This window comes from Podarcis filfolensis (assembly GCF_964270895.1).
Source record: "Podarcis filfolensis genome assembly, chromosome: 2".
Lineage (NCBI taxonomy): Eukaryota > Metazoa > Chordata > Lepidosauria > Squamata > Lacertidae > Podarcis > Podarcis filfolensis.
Genome location: NC_139605.1, coordinates 94094463 through 94113733, shown reverse-complemented (window position 1 = coordinate 94113733; position 19271 = coordinate 94094463). Strand labels below are relative to the sequence as shown.

Below are 19271 nucleotides of genomic sequence, written 5' to 3'. Positions count from 1 at the left end.
CCGGGAACAGTCTCTCCTTGTCTGGAGCACACTTTGCCATCTGTGGAGGTGCAGACGTTAGAAGGGAGCCCTGGGAATTCATCCTGTGCTGCTCAGCCTCTGCGAACTGCTTTACAAGAGTCACCTTGATGGAGGTAGGTGGAGAGTTGCAAGTTTCCTCCAGGCTTTGCTCTCCACTCTCCCTCTTCCCATGCCCCCTGGCACAAACTGGTCTCTAGTTCCTAATGAGATAAATTGTTGGTTCACTGTGCCTCAGCCTATTTCCAAAGGCCCACCTCCAGCTGTTCTCCCATTTTGATGACTCCCATGTCCCCTTATTTCTTGATGTTAGAGAAAACATCACATGTGGTTCTCTTTAGTGATGTCAAGGAATTATTCCAGTGACATACAGCGACTCCCACAGAATCAGGCTCTGTGTCAAAATATGTGCTGTTTTTCATCCACTTCATGGAAGGAATCCAGTGAGTCTCAAAACTGAATGTATAGCATGAGTGGCCCCTGCTTCTGGCCTACCAGGTACTTATTGCCTTGAGAGAGGACATCCCTTGTGGGGATAATTCCTACTCCTGCTGTTCCATCACAAACCTGGCTTCTGTCTCTGTAAAGACCCACCTTTGCTTCCATAAACTTAACACATTAAATCCCTCATTCACACTCAGTGCTCTGGAGCCATTTCCTTCTCTTTGCCACTTACATTAGGACTCATGGCTTTCACGTACTTCCTAGATTAGTTGTGTGAACTTCTTGGTTTCCTAGGCAAACGCACCTGAAGCTCTGTAGAACTCATACAGATGGGAGGCCTCCCCAAAAGCATCTAACTTTATAGAGAGATTAAAATGAGATCTCTTAAGTTACAATAGACTTGCAAATTCACCCCACCTGCTGCAATACTAGGTATGCTCTTTAATACAAGTGCCCAGGAGACCCACGTACAGAGCCATCCACATCTGGTTATGTTGCATACAGCTCCTTATTACTTTAATGAGACAAACCCAGATCACAAAGAAAGTTGATCTTCCTGCTAATGGCAACAAGCCCATCTAGAGTGATGTGGTTATTTCTCAGATGGATGGGATGGATCCATAGGTGATCTAACTCTGTAAGTAATGGAAGATCTGGGACCCACCAGATGTTGTTGGACTACAGTTCTCATTGGCTCCAAACAGCATGACAATGGTCAGGGAAGGTGGGAATTACAGTCCCAACAAATACATGGAAGGTCACATTGCCAATGCTTGTTGACCACCATCCCATCCCAAGGGCACTAAAGGAACATAGCATTGTAATGGGAGTGTTATACTAGATGTCATGGCATGTATTGTTTCTAAAGCCATAGTTCTGTGATAGAGCTTATCTGCATCTCCAGAAGAACTGGAAAATATATTTTCTTGAGGCTTTGGAGAACCCCTACATCAAAGTAAGTGATGCTGTGCTGGACCAAAAGGCTGACTCAATATAAGGCAGTTTCATATGTTGGGCTTGAAATGATGTAAGCTGTTAACAGAACACGTCCCTAAGGACAGGAGACCATCCGGTGAGCATTTTGGTTCTTTTCACTGTGTATATGGGTGTATAATTGAACCTGGACCAGGGATGCCAACTTGAATAAAATATTGGGGGGAGGGCAGGTAAGCCCTGCCCCACATAATCAATCACAACACTGTTTCATTGCATAGTATTGTTACAGTCCACCCCAATCCGTCAAGCCATGCATGGGATTCCAGAGGTTTTCGCCCTCAACCAGGGTCTGTGCTTCTTTGGAGAATTGAAGATACTGTGGAGGCTGTTGTAGCTTTAAGGAATATGATTTATTCACAAATCTACACCTGAATATGGACGGAGGGAGTCCAGGCCTTATAGTATGGTCATCTCAAGAGGTTCTTGTTCCCCACAGCAGTGCAGCACCAGAGTCCAAGGCATCTCTCCTGCTTTCAGCCATCCTTTTTTCAGTTTTTGGAAGCCACCTGCCAAAGTCCCTAAACTCTTCCTGTGACGTCATGCCCAGTTACCCAGGCAACCTTCCAAATCTCCTGTCTCTGTTCACACCTCAGGGCGAAGGGAAGGGCAGTATTCTTCCATTGCCTGTATTGTTTCTGAATGGCCCTAGCTTGGCCAGGTCATTTTGCATAAGAATTCCTCTACAGCTTGTATACGCCCTTCACATCCCAAATAATCAAAATCTTATCATTTATTAATTTACAGGTTTTGGGGTGGGGTCCCTCCAAACCATAACAGTTATAAGAATTTTAAGGTCTTATATATTTAATAAATGTACCAAGCAAACACGTACATAAATATATAAACCACATGTCTGAAGCAGCACAGGAAGACAGTCCTGAAACCATTTTGACTCTCAAACTGACCAAATGTTTCTCTGCAAGGAGGGAGGGGGTGAGGGAACCTTCCCATTGTCTCAGGAACTGGGTAATTACCATCTCAAAGGAATGGCCAGACTACCAGAAAACGCAATCAGATAAGGCATTATCAGATAACCTGGAAGTCAGGAAAAACAACATTCAATTTTTGTTGTAGACTGCCTTTTCTGTGTTGTAGGTATGATGTTTGTGGGGGGTGGTCTTGGGCTACACCCCTTCTGTGATGTATGTATGATGTATGGAGGGTTGGTCTGGAGCTCCATGGCAGGGAATTTCAAAATGGATATATAAGGGCGGGCACACCTTTGTTCTGGGTCATCCTGCGTGTGAGGGGAGCACCCTGTTGCAACAGCTTTAATAAAGATCAGGTTTACTAGCTGCTTTGCTTCTTAATATTCTCTGGTTGGTCTCTGTTATTTTCTCCTACCGATGGAGAACCTACAAAGGACTCTATAAGGGCTCTTGTGTACATAAGGGAATAAGGGCAGATTTCGTTTACGACAACAGTATTATAAAAGGGAAACGTCTCTCTCCCATGACTGACAAGTCACCACGGGAGCTCTTTTTATTTTTAAATTGTTATTTTGAGCTTTTCTACCTTGAAGTTTTCCCTTTACAGTATTAATATTTTTCTCTGTCCAAATCTCTGTTCCTGCCTTGTCCCGGAAACCGTAACAAATGGCTTAGCTAGTCAGCCTGAACCAAAATTCTACATTTCCTCTAATTTTAGAATCTGGCAATAAAAACCCGCAGAGAAGAATAACTTAAGCATAAGGCAGGAAAAAGAAATCTACCGTGACGTTTTATGTTTTTTTTTTTTAACAAATAAATCATGGAAAGCTCAAAAATACTGACGAGTTCCACCTACCCACCCACGCACCGCGCGCAGAAGAAACCCCTTCACATTCACGCCCCAATTTATTTCATTTTTCTGCCCCTGCGAGGCACGTGGCAGGAAGTGCTACTCCCGCCCCGTCTCTGCGGGACACTGCGCTTTTTGGGTCCCTAATTCGTTTCTCCTCCAGTAGTCACGCGCCACCCTCTGTGCCCAGCCCCGCCTTTGATCTTTGCACATATATCTATGCAAAACAAACACACACATATCTTTTTCTTAAATATATATATATATTGGCAGCGGACAAAAGGTAGCAGCTGCATTCGAGCAAGCGCAAGAGCCAAGACTTCGCCGATGTCGGGAGGGCTACAGCAGGCGGCGCTGCCTTCCCGAAAGCGGCGGCAGGGCGGGCTCCGTTGCGTCAGAAGGAAGCCGGGCAGGGCTCCTCTGCTTTCTCCACCCCTTTAGGGCGAGGATTGGGCCCGGCGCGGCGGCAGCACCAGCAGCAGCGGCCTAGCAGCAGGGCCAGCTGAGCTCTTTCCTGCTCTCCTACGCGGCGTGGACACGTGTGTGTATGTGCGCGCACGCGGGTCCCCCGAATGGTGAGTGTGTGGCTGGGAAGGGGGATGGCGAGGGGGTCTTGGGGGCGGGGAGCGGAGACGAGCTTTCCTCCCCCCTATTTAGTAAGGAGGTGAGCAGGAAAGCACTTGGGTCGTGGTAGGGCGGCGGCGGCTAGGTGAATCCATGGGGTGGATCGGGGTTCTGAGTGGGTGTGGGCTGGGGATTTGCCTACCCTCGTGCCCTCCTTGCCTTGCCTCCCCTACGCCCGGGCTGCGTTGCAGAAGCAAACCTGGTGCCTCCGTCTCCAGTTCATTAACCCGCTGCTGGCGCCGCCGCTCGGTTTCTCTGGGCCGGGATGACCCGAACCTTCGCCCAAGCCCCGGGTTCTCATAAACAAGCCCCATATAGATCAGCCCCCCCCCTCCAGGCGCGAGCGGCGGGGCGTTGAGGAGGTTGCCATCTCTTCCCCAAGGACTCCTCCGCTCTTGGCTGAGGGGCCCTGGGCACGATCTTCTTGGGCCCTTGAGAAAGCGCAAGGGTGTGGGTGCCCTTTGCACCAAGGCGGCGATTGCGTTCTGGGGCACCTTGGAAGCGGCGGCTGCTGCTCAGCTTGTGGGGCGCGCGCGGGTGTTGGGGATGGAGATACAGCCTGTGTGGTGCTCATTCTGCGTGCGCGGGCACTGCTTGCTGGGCGAAGGTGGCTGGGGCCTGTGCACGGTCTGGCGATGGAGAGCAAGGTGGGGTGGGCTCTCCTTCTCTCCTTGATAGACAAATCATGAAGTGGGGGGGGGCGTTCTTCTACATCTGGGCCATAAAGCAGCCTTTCCTTCTGCCTCCTGCTACATCCTGTTCTGCTGGTATTCTGACCCACTCAATGGGGCCTGTTAATTCGCTCTGTTCATTTGGGGATGTGGGCTTGCCGAATCTCCACTCAGCTCCTCATCTCCATGCAAAGAGCTGAGGGTTCCTTTCCCTGAGCATATGTGTGCAACATAGCTACTCTGAGCGAACCGTTACATCTCCTCAAGCACCAGCTTTGCCCGCTTGCTCTTCAATCCCAAGGGCACACACAGCAGCACCCTTCTCTCGCCTCTTTGCTGTTCCATTACTATTTGTACCCTATATAAATGCCCTTGACTGCTGATTTAGATGCTGCTGCTTTGGCAAGAGTTAGCAGAGGCCTGCCATGAAAGGTGAGGGTTTTATCCCACATACAAAGCAATTCTCTACCAGTCAGTTGCCGGCTATGACTTTCCCTATGTCCCCTTCCAAAGCAAGAGGTAGTCTTGGTCGTATAAGGAATTATTATTTATTATTAAATTTGCATACTATACCCGTAGATCTCAGGTCTGTTCACAACAAGGTGAGTTGATTAAGCTGACGTTCATCAAAAGCATGGAAAGGACTAGCTAGGTATGTCCATCCTGCTGGGCACACAATGGTGCTAGGAATGAAGTATCCTTGTGTAGGCCAATTTCAGCTGCTCTGGGGGAGACCGACACCATGTAGTGCCTCCAGTGGCTTCTTAGGCGATAACCAATAACCTAATAGCTGTTGTAGAAAGGTTCGATGTCATGGGAGCTTCAGATGAGCATCATAACATGTGGAAGATGCTCACTGGATGCCTTAGGAAACCTCCACACTAGTAACTGAAGAAAGTGCACTCTCCCTACAATGAGCTAGCTACTACTCCCCTAGGCTGTAGTGCAAGTATTTTTTTATTTTTTTCTGTGGGCTGGCCAGAATAGTTGCCGCCTTTTGCATGAAGAGCTGCTATATGTACTTTATAGGACGCATAGGAGGGTGTTTTAGTAGGACTTGTGTTGATGGAAGCCTCTCTCTCTTTTCTAAAAACCAAATATGGACTTGTCTTTTTACAAAGGCACTTATAAGATGGGTAACAATGTTCTGAATTCTACTCTGTTAGGAGAGACACCTGTGGTTTCTATCTGGGGTGTTCTGCTTCTTCTGTTTGCTAGTCAAATCTGAGTTCAGTCCAGGCACTCCTTAGGTGACAGAGTAATCCTTTTTTTCTTACATTGTAGTGCTGACTTCCCTATTGGAGGAAGTGGCAAATCTCAGGCCTTCAAATTACAGCTGTACCTTGGATCCCGAACACCTTGCGAGTCGAATCTTTTGGATCCCGAACGCCGCAAACCCGGAAGTGAGTGTTCCGGTTTGCAAATGTTCTTTGGAACCCTAACATCTGACGCGGCTTCCGATTGGCTGCAGGAACTTCCTGCAGCCAATCGGAAGCCATTCCTTGGTTTCTGAACGTTTTGGAAGTCAAACCATTCAACTTCCGAGGTACCACTGTATAGGTCTTCAAGGTGATTGTTTGTTACAAACTATCTTGTGGCTAAAATTGTTCCAGCAGTTGGAGAAAAACTAAAATATGCCATCTTCTCTTTTGTAAACCAGTTCCCAATTTCACTGCAGGCTCTTTCAAGAGCTGAGCCATTTTTTAGGGCGTGGCCTATAGAATGCGGGGCACAAATATTTTCTTAGTGATTGATTCAGGGGAAATTAAATAGCAGGTGATCTGGGTTACTGGGTAGGATGTTTATGTGGGAGAAACAGCAGTGTAATCCTATAATCAGGTCCACTTGTAAGTAAACCCTGTTTAGTTCAGGGGGGCTTACTTCCAGGTATGTGAGTCTTGGATCACAGCCCAAAATAAGCGACTATAGAGGTGATTTGAGAGATAATCAGTACAGGTAGCTGAAGGGCAAATTAATTGATTTGGAGCAGGATCTACTTTGGAGGTAATTGAATTGAAGAGGAACTGATTTGGGGTCATCTGGGGTAGAGAGAAAATGAATGGAAGAATTTTATCTGGGGTGATGTGCATGGGTTGATTCGTCTTCTGTGACATTGCAAAGTTAAATTTGCATTGTATAGAAATAAAACCAGCATATGCCAACTTGTGTCTATGAACCTGGGCCGCAAATGCTTCAGCCTACCTAGCCATGATGCTACTGCTTGACATCTTGTTAGAATTTTAAGGAGAACCTTTCACAGTGAATGCTCTTAAGTCCTTGGTTTGTCTTCTGGGGGGAGTCTTCTCCGTGTTGAGGAGTGAAGATTGTTGGGCCCAGCAAAAAAAGAAAGGTATGCTAATGGGGTGCATAATGGTACAGTGGTACCTCAGGTTACAGACTCCGCTAACCCAGAAATAGTACCTTGGGGTAAGAACTTTGCTTCAGGATGAGAACAGAAATCGTGCTACGGTGGCAGCGGGAGGCCCCATTAGCTAAAGTGGTGCTTCAGGTTAAGAACGGACCTCCGGAATGAATTAAGTACTTAACCCGAGGTACCACTGTATTTAGAAACATGCTTTGACACTGATTGAATTGCAGAAAAACAGGCCTACTAGACTAGACTTGGGGTGTATTTATTTTGCAATTTTTAATCCATCAGACTTTCAAAGAAGTGAGTTTCTAGCTGGCATAATGAGAAGAAAATTGATGTATGTTTGAGCTCTGTTTGTTAGCTGCTGCAAATATAATAGGGTGGGTGGTGGGTGGGTGTGATTTCAGGCCCAGGGGTTCACTTGCGGACATTCAAGCTTCTCTTACTAGGCCTCAGGACTCCCATCCCCAGGCCATGTGACTCACCTGCCCTGCTTCACACCCTCTTTCCCCACCCCCCTTGGCTGCAATGTGTCCTTGATCTCTGATAATGATTCTTGTTTACCTGGGATAGAGAAGCCTGTATATTGAAACTAGCCTACTTTATGCAGGTAAAATGTACGTTTACTGCTCTGCCTGCTTTTGCCTCTGGTCCCACCTACCACTGGCATGTGACCCCCCCCCCCCCGCTTCCATGCAGCTTTCAGGGTTTCCTGTGTTTTTCTTGTAGCAAGGAGACAGCATGAGTGTAGCTGCTCTCACAAATTTATGCTGCTTAGTCCCACCTTTGGGAAAATGGAACTTGTGGACACACTCCCTGCTTGCCCAATACAGAATACGGTTTGGAACGGTGTTGCAGCATTCTGAGTTAAATGCAGATTCCCTGGAAATGGTGTTTGAAATTGAAATTATGTTGGTGGCGGCTTTATATAGTGCTCTCAGTGTTTCATGACCCTTTAGAAAATTAAAAAGAGGACAGGTTTATGCCCCCAAAAGTGATTGCAGCCCCAAATGGGGAGACAGGAGTATTGTGAATAGAGATGGAGGCAGGAGGGTAAACAAAGGAGAATTTTTGTCATAGTCAGCCTTGTAGGCTGCAGAGGTAAGGGGCTTGTGTGAGAGGCTTCGTGGAGAAAAAATTGGGTCAAATGCTTTCTTTTCCAGCTCTGCCCCACCGAGCAAAGTCCCCTTGCTAGCAGTGCAGCCTCTGCCACCCACAAGTGATGCACCATGCCCATAGTGGACAAGCTGAAAGAAGCCCTGAAGCCTGGGCGGAAGGACTCTGCTGACGATGGCGAACTGGGCAAGCTGTTGGCTGCTTCCGCCAAGAAGGTTTTGCTGCAGAAGATCGAGTTTGAACCAGCCTCCAAAAGCTTCTCCTACCAGCTGGAGACGCTGAAGAGCAAATACGTTCTGTTGAACCCCAAGACAGAAAACCCCAGCCGACACAGGGGCTCTGAAGAGGGACCCATCCGGAAGCAAGGTGTGCCCGTATTCTGGGGGGAATGGTTCTGTGGGAACGGGGGTGCATGTGTGCCTGGCCTCGCTGACTTCCCCTGTTCTTCTTCCTCTCTGACAGGCGGTGAGCACACGTTGGGAGGAGATGGAGTTCCAGCCCCGCAGAAGGTCCTCTTCCCTGTGGAGCGCCTCTCTCTGAAATGGGAGCGGGTGTACCGTGTCGGAGCCGGTCTCCACAACCTGGGCAACACCTGCTTCCTCAATTCCACCTTGCAGTGTCTGACGTACACCCCACCTCTTGCCAATTACCTGCTTTCCAAGGAGCACAGCCGCAGTTGTGAGTGTGGGGTGTTTGGTTGCATGTGGAATGGTTGGTGCCCCTTGGCAAAGCTTGCGTGTCATCTGTCTCTTTTCACTTAAGAGTTGCAGGTAGCGAAGGCTTCAGCAGCCTCCTGCTTTTCATCTCAGTGCCACTCTGCTGAGGCTTTCATGAGAGATGGGCCAGGAACAGCAATGCATAATGCTCAGTCCTTAATGGTAGTAAAACAGGAGCACCACGGCTAAGAAACTGAACTGTGAATCGCAGTGTTTCTGGTTCAGATTTTGCTGTGCCATAAACTGACCTTTGGTCAAGCTGTTCCCTTTTAACCTCATCCTCCCCATCTCTTGTATGGCTTTTATAATGCCCAAAACTACCTTTCAGGGTTGGGATACACATTATAAAGAGACAGTGCAAGTGTAGTGCTTGTGACCACTTCAAGCTGCTGTGCAGAAGCTTAAGTGTTACTATAACCCTTTGAAGCCACTCCAAAACCTGCACAAGAGAAATTGGACCCTCATCTTTCTGAGTCTTGGTTTTCTCATAGCCACAAAAAAATCATGTTCTGTTATGCTGCAAATCTGCATGTTTTTCATTGGAAAGAACATTTACTCCATGCAAGGGCTAAAAAATGTCTTATTCCGTCGTGTGCCCCTCTTTTCAGAAATTGTCTCGGGGTTTCAGCGAGGGGAGAAATTGAAACATTTTGGTTTGAAGCCTGCTTTTTGAATGGATTTCTTGTATGAGAAAATGCTTCCTGGGAATTTATAGTGTTTAAAAATATGCTTCCACTTGGCTGTGTTTGGAGAGAGGGGCTTGAACGATGGAGCATTATTTGGCCCTTGTTTCTCATGTTGTCAAAGTCTTGGGGCACCCCTTGTGACAAGAGGGGGCTATATTGTGCCCAGCCACAAGAAAGGGGTTGCATTGTTATGTGAGCTTGAGGAGGGGGTTCTGCTTGAAACATGGTGCTGGTGGGAATGGGAAAAGATGGTGTGTGGTTCCAAGGTCAAATAACAGGCAGTGTGCCTTGTCCCCTCCACAGTTCTGCAGCTGGCAGTTCCCTTGCAGCCCTGTGCACTCATCCTTGCAGTCAGGGCCTGGGAGGCTGTGCTAACAGCTGCAAAGGAGCAGAGCCAGCACTTGGTTGCACGAGAACTGCTGCTCTAAGCATCCGACTCATCCTTCTTAGAGGAGCGCTGACTCCTAGTTAGGGGAGTGGACCTGAATGGAGGGAGGCGGGTGGACAAAAGATGTCCCTCCCAAAAAAAGGGGAGGGATGAGGAGGAACTGTTTGGATTAGGGAAAATACTGCTTTGCACCTACTTGCCGGCTTGTTGTTCAGGCTTGAGAAATCTCACGCATGGCTGTAGCGTTTTGGTTCCCTGACCATCTCAGCCAAGTGGACTGCATTTCTGAGTACTTTACGATGTGCGTGCAACTGGGCTAGGAGGCTATTCCATGCATCTAACAGTAGTCTGTTCACGTAAGCTATTCTAGCAAGGGGTTGTTGATGCTGTGACCATGGAGGAGATGCCTGCACAATCCTGTGCCCCTCCAAATAATGTTGGGCTCCTAATCCCATCAGCCCCAGCTAGCATGGTCAGGGGTGGTGGGAGGTGGGAGCCCAACGGCATCTGTGGCCCCACATGTTCCCCACCCCTAGCCTACAGGTAAGTGCAGGCTCTGCACTCCAATTCAATTTGTGCATTGATTATATCAGTGAGTAGCTTTCCTTGTCACCTTAAATTGCCTCCAGCAGAGAAGAGGCAACTTTTTCCTTGATGCGTATGCAGCTACTTCTGCAGATGGTTTATCATGAAGCAAGAGCGGTGCATGGCCCTCAAAGCCCGCCTTTCTCTTTCTTTTCCTTTGTCACCATGGGCCAGCAGGTTATTTATTTAGTAATGGCTGCCAAAATGCCCTTCTCCCTAGGCTGAGCTCTACTCATGGGTTCTCCGGTTCTGTGAGAGTTGCTCCACCAGACCTTTGTGCAGCCTTTGCATGAATTCATTCCTGGTCTCTTCTCTTGCAGGCCACCAGGGAGGCTTCTGCATGATGTGCGTTATGCAGAATCACATGATACAGGCTTTCGCCAACAGCGGCAATGCCATCAAGCCGGTGTCCTTCATCCGAGATCTCAAAAGTAAGCAGCTGAGGGAGCTTTGTTTTGATGAGGCTGTACAGTGCCGTTGTGATGCATCTCACCAGTACATACAGGGAAAGGGGCCAAAGATCTCTTTGTTTGAAGTGTTGACTGTAGAGTGTGTGTGTGTGTTTGTGTACGAATGTCATACACTGCACTGCGCATGAAAAAGCCAGGTGCGCAGATCTCCCCATTGTGGAGCTAAGTCTGAAGACGTGGCAGCTGGGCGTGCAAATAAATACATACATAAATAGATTAGAGCTATTTTTGGCGCTTCTTTCATTTCTTTTAACCATCCAACTGAGGTTGCCGGTATTTAAGAAACTACGAAAGGGAGATTGAAATGCACTATATGCTGTCCTCATCGGCATTTTGCTTAGTTATGTTGAGTTCTGCAGAATCTAGAATGGTTTGGGGGTGTGTGTGTGTGTGCGCGCGCATGCTAATAAGCTTCATGTAATTCCTGTGCCCCGGTCAAGTGTCAGCAATGCCTGTTACCTTGGCATGAGCTTGACCTGCGCTGGGCGGGCATAGGAAGCCAAACTTCAGAGTCCTTTTCCTCCATCTGGCAGAGATTGCTCGTCACTTCCGCTTTGGCAGCCAAGAGGATGCTCACGAGTTCCTGCGCTACACCATTGATGCCATGCAGAAGGCCTGCCTCAATGGTTACACCAAGTATGCACAGCTCCCTTTCTCTGGGGTGGGGAGGGTCAGGGCCGTACTTTTCACTTGGTTGCAAAGAGATAGGCAGGTGCAAGCAGCTTCTTGGAAGCATGAACCTTCACAGGTGGAATGTGGGTGGGGGAAGGGGGGGCATGCTGGGTAAGTCACCACTCAGCTAACGGTGGCTGCTTCTCCTTTGCCCAAGGAAGCAAAAGCTAGTAATCCTCCCTGGAGAGGAAAGCCCTAAGGGCTGCTATTGTGTCCCTGCCACTGTTGAGGCCCCATATTGCTTCAGGAAGGTGTTCTCCACTCGCTTCTTAACCCTTGGCTGCTTTTCTTCCCAGGCTGGACCGCCAGACCCAGGCTACCACATTGGTGCACCAGATCTTTGGCGGCTACCTCCGATCTCGTGGTGAGCACAGCTTTAGCCCGGTACCTTTCACGCCCTTTATGCTTGAAGCATTGACCGAGTCCTAGTGATAACTCTACAACTCCAGCTTTTCCTTCATTGCCCAGCTGCGCTTCTGCAATGCCCACCTGACTTGTGGGCGCACACAGCTGCTGATGTCCCAATACCGTGAGAGTTTCCTGTGGGCTTCCTTTGGCCTCTGCCCAGGTTTTGAAGAGGATATTGGGAATCGGGGGATTTAGCTGCTTCCCGTGCTGGTTTTGCTAGCTGCCGAGGTGGAAGCGTTGATGTCTCGGAAGTCCCGTTGTGAAATATGACCTTGGCAGGCAGCTGAGGCCATGAAGAGTAGGCAAGCAACTCTTCTGCTTTCTTTGCAGTGAAATGCTCCGTGTGCAAGAGTGTTTCGGACACTTACGACCCCTTCCTGGATGTGGCTTTGGAGATCAGGGTATGCCAGTGTTAAATCAATGCTTTCCCCTTTTATTTCTTTTCCATGGTAGGCCTAAAGAGGGACATAAGCTGGCAGGGGATTTGCAAATATGAGCAGATTCATGGTGCTTTCCTACTTATACATGAGCGCTGCATGTAGGGAGGCATATAGCATGCACTGAAGTGTAGCGAGCAAGTGGCATATAGGTACTCGGTTGCCTGTGCACGGCTGATGTATAGAAAATGATAATAATGATGGGGTGGGGTGGGGTGGGGAACCTGTGGCCCTCCAGATGTTGTTGGACTCCCCAACCAACATGGCCAATAGTGAGGGATGATGGGAGTTGTAGTCCAACAATATCTGGAGGGACAGAGGTTCTCCATATGCTGGGCAGGAAAAGAAAAGGGCATCCCATCTAAGCTAAGCTAACAGTAGCCGGGGAGGTAATGGGTGAATAGAACCACTTCCTAAATAATAATAATAATAATAATTTATTATTTATTATTTATACCCCGCCCATCTGGCTGAGTTTCCCCAGCCACTCTGGGCGGCTTCCAGTCGAGTGTTAAAAACAATACAGCATTAAATATTAAAAACTTCCCTAAACAGGGTTGCCTTCAGATGTCTTTTAAAGATAAGATAGCTTCTTATTTCCTTCACATCTGGAGGGAGGGCATTCCACAGGGCGGGCGCCATTACCGAGAAGGCCCTCTGTCTGGTTCCCTGTAACCTCACTTCTTGCAATGAGGGAACCGCCAGAAGGCCCTTGGCGCTGGACCTCAGTGTCCGGACTGAACGATGGGGGTGGAGACGCTCCTTCGGGTATGCAGGACCAAAGCTAAAGAACTAAAGAGACATCATTAGTAATAATAATAATAATAATAATAATAATAATAATAATAATAATATAATGATGACAACAACAACAACAACAACAATTTTATTGTTTATATGCTTGCCCATCTGTCTGGGTTTCCCCAGCTGCTCTTTTCAGAGCTTACCTGAGTGTAGGTATAACCTGAGCTTTGGTGTGATTTCTGTATGAATGCTCCTTTTCTGTTTCTGATTACAGCAGACTGCCAACATCGTGCGGGCATTAGAGTTGTTTGTAAAGGCCGACGTGCTAAGTGGAGAGAATGCCTACATGTGTGCCAAGTGAGTTGCCTTCCTCTTGACCTATCCATCCCTCCTGTTTGGCACCTTTTCTTTTGCATAATGACGCCTTTATTTATTTATTATTTAAAAAAAACCAGAAGCATATTTCTAGAATGGAAGTGCTAACTTATGAGGTCAGGCAAATATGTTCTGCTCCACAGCTTCAGTAACTGCTGACTCATGCTTTAAAAAAAAAATCTGTAGCAAAAAGAAAAGGGAGGGGACTAGGCTCACCTCTTAGCTATTTCCAAAGTGATGAATTGGGTTGGTGTTGGGAATAACGAAGCAGAAGAGAAGTTTGGGTATGTATCTTCACAGTGTGTGGTGTTTTTTATTTATTTATTTGGTGCATCTGCCTTCTACAGTGGTACCTCGGGTTACAGATGCTTCAGGTTAACAGACGCTTCAGGTTACAGACTCCACTAACCCAGAAATAGGACCTCGGGTTAAGAACTTTGCTTCAGGATGAGAACAGAAATTGTGTGGCCCCATTAGCTAAAGTAGTACCTCAGGTTAAGAACAGTTTCAGGTTAAGAACGGACCTCCAGAACGAATTAAGTTCTTAACCCGAGGTACCACTGTATTTGAAATCAAGCCATTTCCCTGATGGTTTCAAGGCCGCCTGCAGGGCAGAAGATGCTAGCTTCAAATGCAGGAAAAGACTTAATAGCCTTCCCCACCCCCCCCGGTCAAACAAGGGGGCAATTGTGCAGCTGCAAAGCAGGAGGGGAGTTCTCAGGGCATCTCCCATTTTCACTGAGCCTTGCAACAAGGATCCAGAGTGTGTTGATATTTCCTCTTCTCTGTGCCAGGTGCAAGAAGAAGGTGCCAGCCACCAAGCGCTTCACCATTCACCGGGCATCCAACGTCCTCACCATCTCGCTCAAGCGCTTCGCCAACTTCAGCGGGGGCAAGATCTCCAAGGTGCGTGGCGATCTGGAAAGCAGGGAGGGGGCACAAAGACATCCCTTCTCCCCTGGAAGAGGGTTTGGCGGAGCGCGTGTGGCTGCTGTCTTTCTGACCTCATGCCAAGCCTTTTAAGGGTTATACAAGTACTGAAGAAATGAACCTATGCTGCCAGTTCTTGTAGTAGACCAGTATAAAGTAAGCAGCACATAAGCGGCACACAAAACACTAAAAAAAGTTCTACGTTCTAAATCGTATATTAATAATCCAAAAATTGAGAGAGCTATGTACAAGATCTACTAAAGAAGCCACAAACAGAAACCTCATTCAAATTGTGTCCAAAAGGAAGATACAGTCTTTAAATGTTCCTTTAGCCAGGCTCCTGTAGATATCAACGAGGATAAGTTTGATCAAATGAAGTGTCAGTGATGTCACGCACAAGAGTTAGACGGGGTGCTGGCGTTTGTCACCTGTTTCACCCATGAAGAGTCCCAGGCTTCTTCAGTAAATTCTCTTTTACGGTCGTGATATATTTATAAACATTCACTGGTGGCATAAACCAAAACTGAACAAAATTTCTAAATAATATCTGAACCGACAAGTACAAAAGTCTATACTTACAGTCCATTTCTTCTTAGATTAAGCTACAATATTTAATTTCTTTCTTCAGGAAATTCTCCCTCAAGATTTTGGTGTATTTACATACATTCACTTGTAATATAAACCAAAACCTGATTAACCTTTAAACATTCATTATATAATTTTTGAGAGTATAAATTCAAAAATCAATACTTAGACTTCATATGCTAAGTTCTTTCTTGACCCATGGATGCTTTCCCTTTTCCCTTGCAGGATGTCGGCTACCCTGAGTTCCTCAATATCCGCCCCTACATGTCTCAGAGCAATGGCGACCCTGTCATGTATGGCCTCTATGCTGTGCTGGTACATTCAGGATACAGCTGCCATGCGGGGCACTATTACTGCTACGTCAAGGTGAGTCCTTTCGTGTGTTGTCAAAGGGCAGCCCTGGCAGTGCAGAGGGGTGCTTTGCACCCCAGGCTGTGGGGTGGTAATGTGAAGCATTGGCAAGCATCAGTGTGGAAGGCTGAACTGCGTGAATGCTCTTCAGAACCCAGCTGGGTTTAAGTGTGTCTAGCTATCTTGCTTGGAATTCCTGCTTTCTCACTTTGGCTCCCTGCTGGCATTCGGAGTGGCCAGGCTTTTAATGCTGCTTTCTCCAGAGGTTCAACAGCAAAGAATCTTGGTGATTGCAGACAGTGCATCTCTGGAGCTCTGATGTTCATGTCCAAATGTTATAAGTTGGCTGGAAGTTGTAGGAGGCAGCCTGCTGGAAAAACATTCTCTCCAGCGGGTGCAGAATGCAGCAGTAAGACCCCTTACAGGGTCCTTGCCGCAGGATCACATTCACCCGGTGCTATACCAGCTGCACTGGCTCCCAGTGGAGTACAGGATCAGGTTTAAGGTGCTGGTTTTAACCTTTAAAGCCCTATACGGCCTAGGACCCTCGTACCTACGGGACCGCCTCTCCTCGTATGTCCCACAGAGGACCTTACGGTCTTCAAACTAAAACATCTTGGAAGTCCCAGGCCACAGGGAGGTTAGGCTGGCCTCAACCAGAGCCAGGGCTTTTTCGGCTGTGGCCCCGATCTGGTGGAACGTTCTGTCACAAGAGGCTAGGGCCCTGTGGGACTTGACATCTTTCCGCAGGGCCTGCAAGACAGAGCTGTTCCATCAGGCCTTTGGCCAAGGCACAGTCTGACCCCCTCCTTTGGTAATCCTCACAGAACTCTAGCCCAATGGTTGCCATTAATTTGATTTTGAACTGATTGTAAAATGAATTGATTTTAGAATGCTGTGTTACTTTTATTGTTGTTAGCCGCTCTGAGCCCAGCTTCGGCTGGGGAGGGCAGGATATAAATAAAATATTATTATTATTTTATTATCTCTAGCACAAGAATTATCCAACTGTTTATTGCCCTAGTTGGCTTTATTCCTACCCATAGTAGCCAGCCAGATGGCAAAGGGGAAGTTTAGAAGTGGGGTAACTAACCTCCCTAGGGTTATTCTCCAGCACTTGGTATTGTTATCAGTGCATGTGGATGTTGGATTCCTGGCTGTCATGACTTGCAGCCACTGGTACATCTGTTCATGAATTTATCTGGTCCAGTGTTTCCCAGACTTGGGTGTCTGGCTGTTTTCGAACTGCAATTCCCATCATCTCCGCTTCTGGACTTGCTAGCTAGGGATGATGGGAGTTGTAGTCGCAAAACAGCTGGGGACCCAAGTTTGGGAAACATTGACCTAGTCCCTTTTTCCGATGGAGCTTATGCCTACCTTTGATGGTGTGGAGTGCTTCTTCCCCTCCTGCCTAACGCTGCCCTTCTGTGCTGTGTTGTAGCTACAAATCCTCCTTCCTATCCCATTTTCAGGCTAGTAATGGGCAGTGGTACCAGATGAACGACTCAATGGTGCATTCGAGCAACATCAAAGTTGTCCTCAATCAACAGGCATATGTGCTTTTCTATCTTCGGTAAGTGGGGCATGATATGGGACCTGCTGTTGGCCGCCTCTCTTCATGCCGGTTTCTTGGGGTGCCCTTCAATCCACCCGTCACCTTTCTGCTAATCAAGTGGAGTGGAGAGGAGCAGAAGTCCATTTTTTTTAATGGAGGGAGAAGCAGGCTGGGGTGAACTGGGGGCGATGATAATAACACGGTTGTTGCTAAGGCTGGGAAGCACCCTTGCCATTCTTAACCTGTCACTGTTTTAGCAGGGTCCCCAGCTACTTCTGCTGATGTGGTTACCTTTTCATGTTGCTGTGCTGTAATCGCTAAATATCATCTCATGTAAGAGGGAAGCAGAGTCCCTGGCAGTGGTGCACAAATAGTAAATAGCAGCGAAAAGCCCAATAATATGTACCTTTTCTAAAAGAAACTCTAAAAACCAAGTGTGTTTAGACCAGAGGTCGGCAACCTAAGGCCCATGGGGAGGTCTGCTGGGGAGTAGACCAGCCCGGTCTCAAAAAACGTTGCCAACCCCTGGTTTAGACCCTCTTTCAATAAAGTCTTTCTCTGTGATAAAATGTACATCAATGCTAATGAGTAGCCGCTCTGCCAAACTGTTCAAAGGCCAATATATACTAGAACATAATTAAAAAATAATAATCTTGCTATTCAGCATTTGCACTGCCCTTTTTTGTTGATGTCTTCATTTTATGAATGACCTCACACCAACATCTGTAGAGGTGTGGTGTTTTTCCGTTGATCATTTGTAATCAATAATAAACCCTGGTGTTACATTTTCAACCAGTACTTCAAATGCTGCAACAGTTTGTATTGTACTCTTGCATGCTGTCCATTGAATAATTTGAGGGCCCTATGCATTAGCAATGTACAATCTATAGCTGGCAAAGGGTTACATAAATCGAGATGTTTTTGCGTTTTAGATATTCCTTTGTGTGCATATTGTTTTCTGTTGGGCTTTTTGGGTTGTTTACTGTTTTATGGTTTAAAGTTGTTTCCTTAGCTTCTCCATTTGTTTTCCTTTTTTAAATCTAAGACCAAACAAATACTTCTGTATTCTTTTGTATTTGTAAACTGTAGCGCAGTGGTAGGGAACCTCAGACCTGTGTCCCAAATTAGGTGCTCCAGGACCTTCCCATTTGGCCTGCAATGTGGCTTTTTTGGGAGGGGAGGGGGGAGGAAGCCCACCTGCTCATCACTTCATGCCGGCGCATAAATGGTGAAGCTCTGGTGTCAAATTCCAAAGAAATGCTTGATAGAGCACACTATAAATGTGTGTTATAGTTGTTAAGGTACCTGATGTCATGGTGGTGTCTCTGGTGACTGATAAATGGGCAGCCCTGCCTACCCGTCGGAATGGCTTGCAGAGGGTGCCCCAATTCTTGGCCTGGATGATTTGCCAGATCCAAAATAGACTCACCTTGGCTCATTAGCCACACCCAGTTCCCCACCTTGGCTGTAATGTAATCCTTCATACTGAAGAAGGTTCACAGCACCTGCATTCTCTTGCCAAAGATCAGGGCTTTAATCCCTGCCCTATTAAACCTTGCTGCCTTGGTTGCATGATCCTGCTCTGTGCTGGGAACCGGATTGTGCAGCCAGTGCAGGATTGAAAGCTGTCCTATCATCCATCAGCTGACAACACCAGTGACATCAGCTGATGGGCAGGTGGGTGTGGTTTGGAGGAAATGGCCTCCCTGAGCTAAATTAGTCCTGGTGCGCCAAGATTGGCCTAAGAGCTAGAGGTTCCCCACCCCCCTGGTCTGAAGAGTAGGGTGACCTCTAAAAATAGTGATAGCGATAAAGTACAAGTTCCTCCTTCTTCTTCCCCCTTTTCAAGGATCCCAAGTACCAGGAAGAATTCTGAGGGGACCATCTCCAAAAGCACATGCCCTGCATCCAACCGAGCAAGCATAGTCTCCGACCACATGAAGAAAAGCATGACCAATGGTGCCCTCGCGTCACCACTGATGAGCAAGGTGAATATCTGCATAGTCCGCCTGCCATCCAGAATTTCCCACTGTCGGAACTGTGTGTACTTTGAACTTCAAAAGGAAAGGGAAAAGTCTTAAGCTGAGCAGTGCAGATTCTGGGCTGAGGAAAAACAAAACCCAGTGACCTGTAAAAAAACCCCAAAGTAAATTGAGAGCAAGAACCCTGAAGCTCTCTTCAGCCACTGAAAAATATTACGCAGTCACCTATTTGGCTTGGTATGTTATCCACACACTTTTCATCAGCAGCCATAAGTGCTAGCAAGTTTATTTTGGGGGGGAAATTGAAATTCTTCCAGCCATACAAATGCACTGCAGCAGGCCGGCAGCCAGCCAGCCCAAGACACTGT

General features: G+C 47.4%; 1 protein-coding gene across 6 annotated transcripts in view; it reads left to right on the top strand.

Moving 5' to 3' along the window:
• The first annotated feature begins 3632 nt into the window (after positions 1-3632).
• Positions 3633-19271, top strand: part of USP36 (ubiquitin specific peptidase 36) — a 31821-nt gene continuing 16182 nt past the window's right edge. Inside the window, exons 1-12 of one of the 6 annotated variants that reach the window (XM_083598608.1) lie at positions 3633-3812; positions 8067-8385; positions 8482-8697; positions 10715-10825; positions 11398-11500; positions 11833-11900; positions 12275-12345; positions 13400-13482; positions 14295-14406; positions 15241-15381; positions 16839-16939; positions 18771-18909. In XM_083598608.1, the coding sequence (XP_083454734.1) occupies positions 8133-8385; positions 8482-8697; positions 10715-10825; positions 11398-11500; positions 11833-11900; positions 12275-12345; positions 13400-13482; positions 14295-14406; positions 15241-15381; positions 16839-16939; positions 18771-18909 (1398 nt within the window). In that variant the 5' untranslated portion in view covers positions 3633-3812; positions 8067-8132. Of the gene's footprint in view, positions 3902-4914; positions 4965-5816; positions 5936-8066; positions 8386-8481; positions 8698-10714; positions 10826-11397; positions 11501-11832; positions 11901-12274; positions 12346-13399; positions 13483-14294; positions 14407-15240; positions 15382-16838; positions 16940-18770; positions 18910-19271 lie in introns of those variants that run through there. The other 5 variants (XM_083598609.1, XM_083598605.1, XM_083598604.1 and 2 more) reach the window with 5 other exon arrangements.